This window comes from Cervus canadensis, chromosome 13, assembly GCF_019320065.1.
Source record: "Cervus canadensis isolate Bull #8, Minnesota chromosome 13, ASM1932006v1, whole genome shotgun sequence".
NCBI lineage: Eukaryota > Metazoa > Chordata > Mammalia > Artiodactyla > Cervidae > Cervus > Cervus canadensis.
Genome location: NC_057398.1, coordinates 28,019,791 through 28,033,723, shown reverse-complemented (window position 1 = coordinate 28,033,723; position 13,933 = coordinate 28,019,791). Strand labels below are relative to the sequence as shown.

Genomic DNA, 13,933 nt, shown 5'->3' with positions numbered 1-13,933 from the left:
ACTAAGCATATAATACAGCTCATATTGATCCTGTGATTAACCTCATGTCATAAAGTCAGTGGAGAAGTAGAACCAAAACCAACAGTTTAAAAGTGAGGTTGCTCTAAATCTGCCTACAAATGGCACCAGAGGCAGGTGATTCATCCATCCACAAGCTGTCTCCTGTAAGATAAAAAATTGAAGACAAAAACATTCAAGTAATTTCCAGTTCCACCTTCCTTTCCTTGCCTTTCACCTCCCCTACAGCGTTGGTTTTCAAAGAGAAAAGCCAAGAGGGAGGGATTTGATACAGAGGCAGCAGGGACGAGGTGCCCAAAGGTAGATGAGGCAGAGTGGCTGGGAGAACATGATTAGGTAAATAAGCAAATATATTGAGAATAACAACAATCAGGTTTCTCACTGTCTGAGAAGCAGTTTATAAACATGGAAATGGGGAGTTCAGAAAGAATCCTCATGTATTGAAACATGTGCAAACATAGCCTTTAAATATATGATATAATGGTACACGTAATGTATATATATGCATACATTTTGGTGGTGGTGGTGGTGGTGCTCAGTTGCCAAGTTGTGTCCAACTCTTTGTGACCCCATGGACTGCAGCACATCAGGCTTCCCTGTCCTTCACTATCTCCTGGAGCTTGCTCAGATTCACATCTGTTGAGTCAGTGATGACATCTCATCCTCTGCCACCCTCTTCTTTTGCCTTCAATCTTTCCCAGCATCAAAGTCTTTTCCAGTGAGTCGACTCTTCATATCAGCTGGCCGAAGTATTGGAGCTTCAGCGTCAGCATCAGTCCCTCTAATGAATATTCAGAGCTGACTTCCTTTAGGACTGACTTGTCTAGGTTTGTCATACCTTTCCAAGGAGCAAGCATCTTTTAATTTCATGGCTGTAGTCACTGTGCACAGTGATTCTGGAGCCCAAGAAAATAACATCTGTGACTGCTTCCACTTTTTCTCCATCTATTTGCCATGAAGTGATGGGACCAGATGCCATGATCTTAGTTTCTTGAATGCTGAATTTTAAGCCAGCCTTTTCACTCTCCTCTTTCACCTTCATCAAGAGGCTCTTTAGTTCCTCTTCACTTTCTGCCATTAGAGTGGTATCATCTGCATATCTGAGGTTGCTGACGTTTCTCCCTGCAAACTTGATTCCAGCTTGTGATTCATCCAGCCTGCCATTCTGCATGATGTACTCTACAAAGAAGTTAAATAAGCAAGGTGACGATATACAGCCTTCTCGTACCCCTGTCCCAATTTTGAACCAGTCAGTTGTTCTGTGTAAGGTTCTAACTGCTGCTTCTTGACCCACAAACAGGTTTCTCAGGAGACAAGTAAGATCACCTGGTATTTCCATCTCTTTAAAAATTTCCCAGCTTGTGATCTACACAGTCATAAGCTTTAGCACAGTCAATGAAGAGGCAGTATTCATATACACACACAATACACATCCTCGTATCTCTGCACCAATGAGTAAACTTGCACCCAGATCTTGGTTTCTAAACACCATCCCTCATGAAAAGAACCAAGAATTTCTTGGACAAATGCTTGATTCCAGGACTGGGGGAGGGAAAATACAAGATGAGCCTTTGTTGTTGCCAGAAATAAATGTTTAAGGGAATAGTGGGGAGATATCAAAAGGGCACAGTAGCCAATTTGAAGGGGTTCCCACTGGTCAAATCTAGAATGATTTGGGTATCAAAATAAGCAGGCCCTGAATTAAAACCTACAGAAAAAAATGGAAATCATATATATGTATGTCTGTATGTACACACATATTTCCAAATATATACTATTGTTGTTTGGTTGCTCAGTCGTGTCCAACTCTTCACAATCCCATGGACTGCAGCACGCCAGGCTTCCCTGTTCTTTACCATCTCCTGGAGCTTACTCAAACTCATGTCCATTGAGTTGGTGACGCCATCCAACCATCTTGTCCTCTGTCATCCTCTTCTCCTCCTGCCTTCAATCTTTCCCAGCGTCAGGGTCTTTTCTAATGAATCGGCTTTTCACATCAGGTGACCAAAGTATCGGAGTTTCAGCTTCAGCATCAGTCCTTCTAATGAATATTCAGGATTGATTTCCTTTACGATTGATTGGTTGGATCTCCTTGCAGTCCAAGAGACTCTCAAGAGTTTTCTCCAATACCACAGTTCAAAAGCATCAATTCTTTGGCATTCAGCCTTCGTTATGGTCCAACTCTCACATCCATACATGACTACCAGAAAAACCATATCTTTGACTGTACAGACCTTTGTTGGCAAAGTAATGTCTCTTCTTTTTAACATGCTGTCTAGGTTGGTCATAGCTTTTCTTCCAAGGAGCAAGCTGCGGTCACCATCTGCAGTGATTTTGGAGCCCAAGAAAACAAAGTCTGCACTGTTTCCATTGTTTCCCCATCTATTTGCCATGAAGAGATGGGACTGGGTGCTATGATCTTCATTTTTTGAATGCTGAGTTTTAAGTCAGCTTTTTCACTCTCTTTCACCTTTATTCAAATATGTATATATTCTCAATATATATATTTATATTTTGTATATATGTGTAAATATATATATGGAAAATTCTCACCTACAGCAGAATTACTGAAGAAGTAATCATAGTAATAGATTACCACGTGGCAACAATCACAGCAGTATATAATACAGTCAAGAGTTAACAATGAGGGGACTGCCCTGGTGGTCCAGTAGATAAGATTCTTAGTTTCCAGTGCAGGGAGCCTGGGTTCAATCCCTGATCAGGGAACTAGATTCCACATGCCACAACTAAGGCCCAATACAGCCAAATAAATAAACAAAAATGAAAACATTAAAAAAAGTTATCAAAGGATGTTAAGGCTACCAGGTTTAGGGCTGATAATGGAAAAGACTATCAGTAAAATATTGGATATCTTCCCATAAAATGTTAATCAAATAAAATAGTGAAGACACTAATTTTACTAGGTGATCAAAGTTAACATCACCAGTGTGGGATGGAGCCATATTGTTTCCATATTTTGATAAAACACAGAATTATTTCTGTGGTATATCTGCCAAGAAAGCATGACCTGATCTGGTCATGAGGCAATATTGGACAGACCTGGGTGGAGGGTCAGCCCGCAGACTGAAAGAACTATGTTCTTTCAGACTATGAGGCACATGAGAATTAAGAGTAAGAAACTGTTACAGAAGGATGACACCCAACAACCAAAGGCAATACATGGTACTGGCTAGGATCCTGGATTAAAAAGGAAAGAGGGACATTGTTGGGATGACTGGCATCATTTGAATGAGGTCTCTGGATTGGGTAATACTCTTATACCAGTGTGGATTTCCTGGCTGAGAACACTGTATGGTGAAATGCAGGAGTGTCTTTGCTTTCGGGAGGTACACACTGGAGAATATAAGGGTGAAAGGATGATATGCCAGGAGACAACAAGAGAAGGTAATGGAAGAAATGTGGCAAAATGCTAACAACTGAGGAATCTGTGTGAAGGGCATGTGGGAATTCTTTGTACTTTTCCTTAACTATTTCAAAATAAATTTTAAACAAAAAAAGTAACAGTTAGGCAGCGGATCTAGTTATATGGATTGGTCTTCATCCCTGTGAATCAAATGTCATCTTTTCAAAGAGGCCTTCCTCATCACTGCCACCCCCTTACTCCCCATCCCTTCCTGTGCTTTCTTTTTCCTCATAAAGCAGAACAGGTCATGGCTGACGGTCACTGGAGCTAAATGATGGGTACACGGGATCAATTTACTGCTTTTCTACTTTTTGTGTATGTTCAAAATGCTCCAAGGAAGAATTTTAAAAGTATATCCACAAAAAAATAAAAAAAATAAAAAATAAAAGTATATCCACAACACAGATTGACTATACAGTGTGTGTGTGTGTGTGTGTGTGTGTGTGTATGTGTGTGTGTGTGTGTGTGTGTGTGTGGAGAGAGAGAGAGAGAGAGAGATTCATGCTTCATGCTGTCTGCAGTAATCTGCACACACATAGACACAGATCTTGACCCAGGGATTGAACCTGGGTCTCCCACACTGCAGGAAGACTCTTTACCATCTGAGCCACCAGGGAAGCCGTCATATATATATAAGAATATATGTGTGTGTGTGTGTATGTGTACACACATCCTTATTAATGCATTAAATAGAAATATTTAGCAGGTCTAAAAGTTATTGTCATTTCAAGTTGTGATGAGCATAAACGAGATATCTGCAACAACTGTAATGTGAAATACGAAAATACATCTGATTGGTGTTGGTGATCATCACAGGTACTGCTCATATACTGGTACTACACCACGATACAGTTAAGAGTTGACAGAAATGCTAAATTCTGATAAGAAGTTAGTAAAATAAAAATACAGTATTTTCCAAGCCAAATTTAAGTACTTCCGCCTAAGTTCTGGTCCAAATGGCAATAGTTTTCATTGAAGAATCTAATATCCTTTTGATATAGTAAAGAGCTAAACTTTTAAAATATTTTTTCTTTTAATCTCAGATAACTTAAATAATTTTGAGTGGGGAATTCCCTGGCAGTCCAGTGGCTAGGGGTCCACACTTCCACTGCAGAGGGCATGGGTTGGTTCCATGGTTGAGGAACTAAGATCCCACATGCCAAAACATGCAGCTCCCCGGCAAAAAAAACCAAAAAACTTTTAATAAAATTTTAAAAATCTTGAGTGAAAAAGAGCCTTTAATGCAGACAACATAAAGCATGAATTTTAAAAAGTAAGGGTTGAAGGGCTTCCCTGGTGGTCCAATGGTTAAGAATCTGCCTTGCAACGCAAGGGACACTGGTTAGATCCCTAGTCTGGGAAGATCCTACAAGCCAGGAAGCAACTAAGCCTGTGTGCCACAACTACTAAGCCCAGGCACTGCAACTACTGAAGCCCACATATGCTGAAGCCTATGCTCCTCAACAAGAGAAGCCACTGCAATGAGAAGCCCTCACACCGCCAAGAGTGGTCCCCACTTGCCACAACTAGACACAATTAGAGAAAGCCTGCTTGAAGCAACGAAGACCCACCATAGCCAATAAATAATTAAATAAATCTTTAAAAAAAAAAAAAAAGCTGACAAACAACTTCTTCAGTGGGCTCTATTATTCTTTAAAAAAAAGTAATACCTGAAAAAAATTCATACCTACCAATTTACTGACTTACAAAAGATGCAAATCGCTATATGTCAAATGTAAAATACAAAATGTTTTTAAGCAGAGTATAAATATTTTAGTTTTTAAATAAAAGGAATAAAATGATTGGGTGAAAGTTAAAAAAAAAATCACTGAGTCTACTTTAAGAATCAAAGAAACTATGTTAGTCTCTCACTCCTGTCCAACTCTTTGCAACCCCATAGACTATAGCCCACCAGGCTCCTGTGTCTATGGAATTCTCCAGGCACGAATACTGGAGAGGGTAGCCATTCCCTTCTCCAGGGGATCTTCCCAATCCCGTGATCGAACCCATGTCTCCTGCATTGCAGGCAGATTCTTTACCACCTGAACCACCAGGATAGCCCAAAGAAACTATAAATGTATTATATGTAAGAGTACATATACTGTGCATAAACATGATTAAGACTGTAACAAAGTCAATACAAGATATAACCAGAAAAATCTTCATTTCATTTGTCAATGTAACCGAAACTCAGCATCTAATACAAAGATACAAAGATATACACATACTCCCGAAGTTTAATGCTGGACCAAAAATCTAGCACGAAGTATAAAATACAAGTAATAATAAGGGTTTTACATTTGAATTTTCCACAAATATTCCTTAACTGTAAGAAATGGAGCAGTTCTCATATAATAAAAATCTTTAAACATGCTAGATTTCAATTCATCCTGTAATCAAAATGAAATCCTAAGTAATTAAATCCAAGAATTCACTAAATTTAAGTTAGGGTTTTATAGAGACATACCACTGTGGGTTTTTTTAAGATGTTTAAAATTTTCAACTTGGCAGACAGAGACACATGTAAGGGGAAAAAATGTGACTATCTCAATATTTTAACATTACACCAAGAACACCTCACTGCAAAGCATACTTCCACATACTAAAAACCAAAATTATATAATTTCTAATAAGTTTATTAAACATCCTAATTGATTTCCACAACAGAGCATGCTATTTTCACTCCAAATATGAGTAGATAGAAGGCATATAATAAAGAAAAAATTAAAACAAATAGTAAAGTGTTTTTAATATAGAAAAGTGTTACTTTAGTTAGTCTCCTTGTTCAACAGACTAATATATGTCTGTTAAAGTTGATGAACAACAATTTATTTCAAAGCATCCAATAATGACACTTGGGAGCACAATTTTAATGATTATATTCACTCAAGGTATTTTCAGACTGCAATGTTTACTCTACATACTGTGGACTAGTTTAATACAGCTCAAACACTAGGGACACTTAAAAGTAAAAGCAGAAAAAAAAAACCACATAGTCCCCAAACGGAATATGCTAGTTTTCACAAAAAAATTCAATTTTTAAAAAAATTTGAGCAAAATTGGAAACTAAGGGGAAAATTAGATTTGGAAGACTATTTGGAAGAAATTTCAAATTACCACTATTCCTGTAACATCTGTGCATCTTTCCCAAGCATTAGAGCTCACAAGATTAAAAATGTCTCCGAAATCAAGGCTGAAATCTCTTCATAAGCATACCAAACAATACAACGCCTGAGCAATCAGTCTACAAGAAAGATAGTTGGAAAAAGGTGCCCTCTACACAAGTCAAACACCTTCTTTCTTCCTGGCACTGAGCCCTCTGTTCTCCTCCAATCTGCCAGGGGCATTTCTAACTCCAGAAATAAAATACATTTCAAGCATTCTGTGTTAATTTTTAATGCTGTTTTTCAAGATGAGTATAAAAGTATTTTATTTCACTGTTTTAATGTGCAAAAGCCTATCATGAAAATAGGTATTAAAAATTATAACATTCATAAACAGAGGTGTTTCTTCATAGAAACCAGCTTAGCCTAAAAGAATAAACCATAAAGCAGTGATGCAGGCTAGGGTGAGTCAAATTTGCTTAAGTCTAAAAATATCCCTAGTCATACAGTATGTGAGGATAAGGAAACTCTACCACAATACTTTATTATTGTGTCCCAGAAGTAAAGCTATCCAAATTCATGTAATGTAACATATATACCAGCTAAAACTGAGTTTCATTCTTTGACAAAAATTTTATATGTACTACCTTGCTCAACCTCTCTAAGATCTTCAACCTATTCTTTAGAACTGAGAATGGATAGGAAGAACCTGAATATGTGATTTACTTCAAATCTGAAAATAAAATACAGAAAAATTTTTTTCTTCTGAAGGGTTTTCTTCATTGGCTCATTCTAATTCAGGGAGTTGCCTCAGCACACACACCTCTCCCTCTAACAACTAAGACAGCAACCAATTGTTGTGTAACTCCTCCCATCCCCCTTCAATCCAGCTAACACACCATACAAAGGAAAGGACTTTCTCTATTGTGCAAATTCAGTCTCTGCAATGGATCTTTGTTAAATAAAATTTGATTCAGAAATACTCATTTAATTCTTTTCAATCAGTACATTGAATGCTGTTAAAATAATGAGCACATTATATTATTCTTATTGCAAGAAGGTAAAGCCAAATTTTGAAAATGTTCTGATTACATTCTAAAGGTTTGGTCTTTCTTTAGCACAGAGAAAAAAGCCAAATCAGCAAGCTTCCTTCAATCTATTTTCTACCGAACACTGATCAAAACATAAATAAAATAATTTGCTCTGATCGACCCCCATCCCAAAATCCTTCTCAACTATCCTGCTCCCAAAGCTGTCTCTTTGAATCATTCTTTAAAATTCAAACACTTACTACAAAGCCTAATCACCGTTACAAGAACATTCATTTTGAAACATTTTATATAATGTATTCCCAGTGTACACTGCTTAATCCCATAAAACAGTTATTAGTTAACAGTTGAAATCAGCTAGGGAAAACAGTGAAAGTAGGTACTTTAACCTCAGTCTTAGTATAGGCATAGGCATGGTTTTTCTCATTACGATTTCTAGAAGACATCAGAAGTGAATATTAAGTTTTCTTGCAGAGCTACCATTCTGGTGCAATCACTGTTTTATCCCTTTCACTTAAATTATTCACATTTAGTTTCCCTCCCTGTAGCAATCACACATTTTACAAAACGTTCTCTACAATAAGGATAAAAGACCTTGAATTTCTCCAAACAAAGTCCATTTAGCGCCACAGCTGGATCAGCAAGAATATTTCTTGTACACGTTTAAGGATAAACAAGAAGGCAGACATAGAGATTACCTGTTAGGGGAGTAGGAGGTGGGGGGCCGGGGGGGTGGGGTAGGGGGTGAAGAGTGGGAACTGGAATTCCCAGGGTTGGAGTAAAGGGAAGATTTTTCTCTGAAAACCTTTTTATACTCTCTAAACCCACTAAGAATGCACTGTCTATCCAAAGATCTGAGCAAACTTGTTTAAAATTCTCAAAAGTCGTTTTAAAAATATAAAGGAGTGTCAGGGACACTCAGTCTACTTAATTTTAAGATAATCTGCTTTCATCAATAGCATCTGCTTTTGCTCTGCAATAGGTAACACACTGCTTTAAATGCAGTCCTGAGCAATGTGCCAGCTAAGCCCTCTTTAACACAGAAACGTTCCTGCAGACCTCTGCCTTCCAAGGCAGCTCGCATCCTCCGCCCGCTCCTCCCTCTGTGCATACTGAGATCAGCTCTGCTGATTCCCACATAAAGTGGGTCCTGGCCGCCATTTTAGAAAGTCATTCACACAGGCCGGACGGCAGCACCATCTACTTAAAAACCTTCCAAGACTCCCTCGGATGACTTCCTTTTTCCTCTCGAACCCCTCATCTCGCCGGAGGAGTCAAACTGCCCGCGACAGGCAGACACTGTTTCTAGAATCTGCATAATGCCGAAATGACACTTCTGGTCACGTAATACTGAGGGGCAAAGCAAATGCTGCAATGCACGTGTTTGCACGTCGGTGCCTACGAATTTCCCAGGCGGAGACCTATAGAGAAGGTCCGCAAGAAGATAAAAAGCAAGCGCATCTAAGTGGCTTTTCCACTCCAATCATCTGGCGCCTAAATGATTTTTCCACCAAAACATTGAAGATACGGGGCCTCTGTATGGGGTAAGGGGTGGAGCAGCGCCAGGGATCGAGTTCCCATCTGCTTCCCCACGAGCCCGAGATCTCCCCTTTGTCACAGGGGACACAGGCGAGGTTTTGCTCCTGCCTTCCCGCTGCCTGGTTTCTCAGCACAACGTAGTAAACACCGGGAGTCCCTGGAAGCGCGCCTCCCCCAGTCTCGCCGAGGACAGCTTTAGTAGGTTATGAATGGCCTCACTATTCCAGGCTCCTTTTCACACGCGGACACGAGCAGACGCGCGTTCCAGCGGTGAAGGTTTAATACCCCAGTAACAGCAACCACCAACAGAATCAATGATCCTCCATTTGAAAGAGCGGAGCTCCGCTGCCGCTGCTTCCATTTCCTGATCCAAGCTGCTCAGGAGCGAGCGACGCAACCTATTTTTCCCATGGTGACTCACTAATAAGGGCGCTCCATAATTTCCTTCACTCACTAGATAGTAAGAGGAATTAAAAGTAAACCAAACTTAAAACCTTCCGAGGTCTTGAATATCGGAAGAAACTGTCATTTCCGAGGACTATCACGTATCTGCCACGGTCCTCTCGATTTACATCGCTGTTCAGTAAAGCGTCATTTTCGGTTATTTCACACCGAGGGCTCCATCAGCGATGGCAGACAGTGATTTCACAAAATAAAAACAAATGCTGAACGCTAGTAAGTAACTAAAATGTATCAAGAACATTTACCCTTTACTACCCCTACTAACCCTGAACAAAAAATACACCCTGGGAAAAAGCTTTCTAGAAGAGCCACATTTAACCTGAAAAGGCTTACATTTATATATATATATATATATATATATATATATATATGTATATATATATATATTTTTTAAGGCTTACATTTTTAAACCGCTGATGTAGGAATTCTGGGTGGGAGAGGAGCACCCTTATAAAGAAGGCTGCCCAGTGTTCAGACCCCGAGGACGGAGCGCCGGCGACTCTGCTGCAGGAGGCGGCTCCTCCTCTGCGAGCGCTCGGTCCCCACCGTCCTCCCCATCCAGGGACCCCAGGGCGCTGAAGGCAGGAAGACGAAAGAGCCGAAACAGACACACCAGCTTATTCTCGGACACCATCCGCCGCCCAACCCCACAAAAACAAGGTGGGGAGAATCTAAAACATTTGCGTCCATTTAGTTTCTAGGTCTGTGAGCCTTCCTTGAGAGGTCCCCAGAATCCAGTAGTGTCTTTCCAGTTCCGAGATGCCCCCGTGTCACCTACCAAGACTTTTCCGTTTGTATAAGCTTTCCTTTCGCACAAAACCCTCTCTAGGTCAGACATATCCACGTGTCCGCAGGGCGAGGAGCGGGAGTTGCTGCGGGGCTCGGGAGTTGGCCGGGCCGGGGGTTGTCGGGGCGGGGTAGGGGTTCGGGTCCCGGCCGAGAGACGGCTCGGTTCGGGCGTGTTGGCCGGGACAGCCGCACCGAACCGGGGCAGCGGCGCGCAAGGACGCGACCCCACCGTTGGCTGGCCAGCCCGAGAGCACCCTCCCGGCGCCGGCTTCGCTGAGACCGAGCGACAGCCGCCTCCTTATTGGGAAGGAGAGGGTGGGAGCCGGGCCGGCTCCGCCGAGGCCCAACGCCGCGACGCGGACAGAGAGGCGGCCAGGCAGCCGCGCGCCCTCCGCACCGGTCCGTGGGTCTGGCCCTGGTCCCCTCACCAGTTCCGCGCACGGGGAGGGGCCGGCAACGGGCCGGAGTGGGCAGCGGTGCCCGAGGAGAGAGCGCGGCCCCGGGCCTCGTGTCACTCACCGTTTGAAATGCTCGATGATCTTCTCTTCCCGCACATTCTCCGGTAAGTTGCCCACCCAGAGGTGCCTGGTTTCCCGGACCATGCTGGGCGGTGTGCTGGCGACCGCTGGTGCGGGTTCCCCCTCGCCGGCTTCGTACAAGCCCGTCAGCGCCGGGAGGCGGGCGCCGAGGAGGCGGCGGCGGCGGCGGCTGCGGCGGTGGCGTCGGCAGCGGCGGCGGCTCCTCCGGCTCCCCCCCGTGCAGAGACCATCCCTCTCCCCCAGGTTCTGACTCTCGGGCCTCGCAGCTCCGCTCTGCCGCCACCACACACCCGAAGCCGACCCTCGCGCTCCGGAGGCGCATGCGCCCGGGCAGCCGCGGGCGGGGGAGCGGGGAGGAGGGGCGAGCGGGACCCTGGCGGCAGCGACTACGACGGAGCTGGCGCTGTGGCAGCCGGACGCTTCCCACCGGCGCGCGCGGCCCGCCTCCCTCACCGCGGGCGCGCGCTCGTTCGCCCGACCGCCCGCCGAGGCCGAGACGCCGAGTTCCTCCCAGCCGGCGCGCAGGCGCGCGAGGTAGGGAAGAACGCTGGGCCAGGAAGGAACGCTCACGCGCTCCGTCCCAGTGCGCAGGCGCGCAGCATACTGTCAGGTCAAGCGCTCTTTCAGGCTCCCGGCACAGCAAGTGCAGAAGGTACCGCCTCCAGCGCCTCGAGCAGGGGTCCCAGGCGCTGGCCTGGGGGAAGAAAAGAGAAAGGGGGTTGGTATTGACAAGGCTGAGTGTCAAAGAGGCTTCTCCTAGGAGAAGTCAGGACTCCTTCCCCTGCTCACCTTTGGTCAGTTTCTGGCCGTTTCCGGGCACTTGGAGCCGCGCCTGCTTGGGAAAGTGTCAGAACAAGGCCGCCTTTCTCACCGCCCATCTAAGCTATGACGGCTGCAGAAACCCATCCCTCCCAAGAATCATTAGCTTGTAACATTAAGCAATTTTATTTTATATAAGATCTTGCGAAACCGTTTGCAAGATCTCTTTGTTGATCGTTATGGTATACCAAGAATAGAACTGAAGTGAGATGGTTACATGTCTGGATAGTGTTCCTCTCAGAAAATTTACTATAAAATCTAAGCAGAGGGAGGGGATTGGAACCCCAGCCTTTCCAGACCTCAGAGCTTAAAAATTTTAAAGCCTACAGTTGAACTTTTTAGTTATCAGAGCCCCGAAGAAAACCCACAAAATTAAGGCAACGGTATTGAGTCCAGAAAAATTGAATTGTTTAGAACTGTCAACAGCTCAATTTTCTTTTACGTTTTTTATCTACAGAAAAACAATCATAGGTATAGTGCTTTACAGACCAGATTTTAAATATTAGATCTCATTCACTGTCTCCTTAAATACAAGCCAACTTATCAAACTGATACTTTGAATTGGAACATATGGTCACCATAATTAATGGCACTAACACCTGGGGTCACCTGTACATAGTTAAATTGTCTCTTTAATTCCACAGATGGTAAAGCTCCAAGTAGGTTTTTTGTTCGTCATATAGCTTAACATAAGCTTCTTAATGATGTGTCAGAGAGTTATGTCAGATAGTCATATCAACTTTTCTTGTATTTGGGTTCAGGGTCTATACTGTACTTAAGCTTGATCTCAGCAGGTCTGCTCAACTGAGATCTTCTCTTCCTCACTCTTAGGATATTAGAAGGCTAAATAAGCCCCCCAACCCCTTAAACAGTTACAACAATTACAGAACAAGATGTGCCTCCTCAGGAGATAACCTTACTATCCATTGAAATGATTTTTGGATTTTTACAACTTACTCATAAAAAAGTACCACCACAATAGTGGCTGCTGCTGCTGCTGCTGCTGCTAAGTCGCTTCAGTTGTGTCCGACTCTGTGACCCCATAGACGGCAGCCCACCAGGCTCCTATAGTGGCAGTCATGCGTAATTTAGTTAAGGCCTTTAATGCCATCCCAGAGGTTCACCTTGTCTTCATGCAAATCAGTCATTAAATGACATGGAAATATTTTTTCTTGAAAGTATTATGGAATTGATTCCTCAGTAAAAGTAAAAGCAAATCAACCTATATTCAGATGTAGGACTAGACATTTATATTTGGCCATTTCTCTGTCACAATTATCACATGAGTGTCAGGCCAGCATACAGTTATCTACACTCATGAACTACATAGTTCTATATACGTGGTTGCAGTTAGCATTGAACTGACTGGCATTTTTCCACAAAGCATAAATTTCTATATAAGCAGCCACAATTTGAAACACATTTTAAAATATTATGTAAATTACTCATTTAAAACCTGAGAGGCCCTGAATTATAGCTGCATCTTCTTAGTGTCACAGGAAGAACAGAAGAGGCTCAGCTCAATCTCATTTTAAGGAGCAACAGACAAAGAAGGTTCAAAAAACAGCACCCTGCAATTAGAGAAATAAAGAACATATCTCACCTTGAACACAGCCTTCAGTTAAAATCATGCTGAAGAAAATTCAAGGGCTGGAAAAGTGGGGGGGGGGGGTGGCTTTTAGAGCAAAATCATTAGAAGAGAGGCTAGAGTCATTATTAAATGTGGTATTTTGTATCCATCTATAACTCCCACAGAATAATAAAAGGATAAGCTAAAACAAAATAAGAATCAATTAAGAAGTATTTATAATTTCCCCATGGCACAAGAATAGGGAGACATTAAATGAAAATTGAAAGCAACAAGTTTGCCAACTAAATTTTTTTAACGTAGTTCTCTTAGATTTTCCTAAAGATCTTGTTAGAGCTGTGCTGTTTCTCCATGTAAAAAGCAGAGTAGATATGTAATTTTACACAAAATTTAATTTGAAGTTGCAAAGTTGTTTGCAAATACTTCCAAGCCTCCCACCTTTTGGGGGGTAGCAGAAGAGAAATTGTGGAGTGGATAATTACTAACATACAAATTGTTAAGCAAAGTTGAGTTAAAGTTCTCCCAAAGACGTTTAGAGATCACAGGGTATCAAGATGATTAGCAAATGCCAAATGAAGTTAATATCATTTCCCAGTTTGCCA

The 13,933-nt window shown here is 42.5% G+C and overlaps 1 protein-coding gene across 1 annotated transcript in view; it reads right to left on the bottom strand.

Moving 5' to 3' along the window:
- The window catches only part of SPEN (spen family transcriptional repressor), an 88,506-nt gene extending 77,277 nt beyond the window's left edge, over positions 1-11,229 (bottom strand). Inside the window, exon 1 of the mRNA XM_043485892.1 lies at positions 10,905-11,229. Coding sequence (XP_043341827.1) covers positions 10,905-10,987 — 83 coding nt within the window. The 5' untranslated portion in view covers positions 10,988-11,229. The remainder of the gene's footprint in view (positions 1-10,904) is intronic.
- Between the last annotated feature and the right edge of the window lie 2,704 nt (positions 11,230-13,933).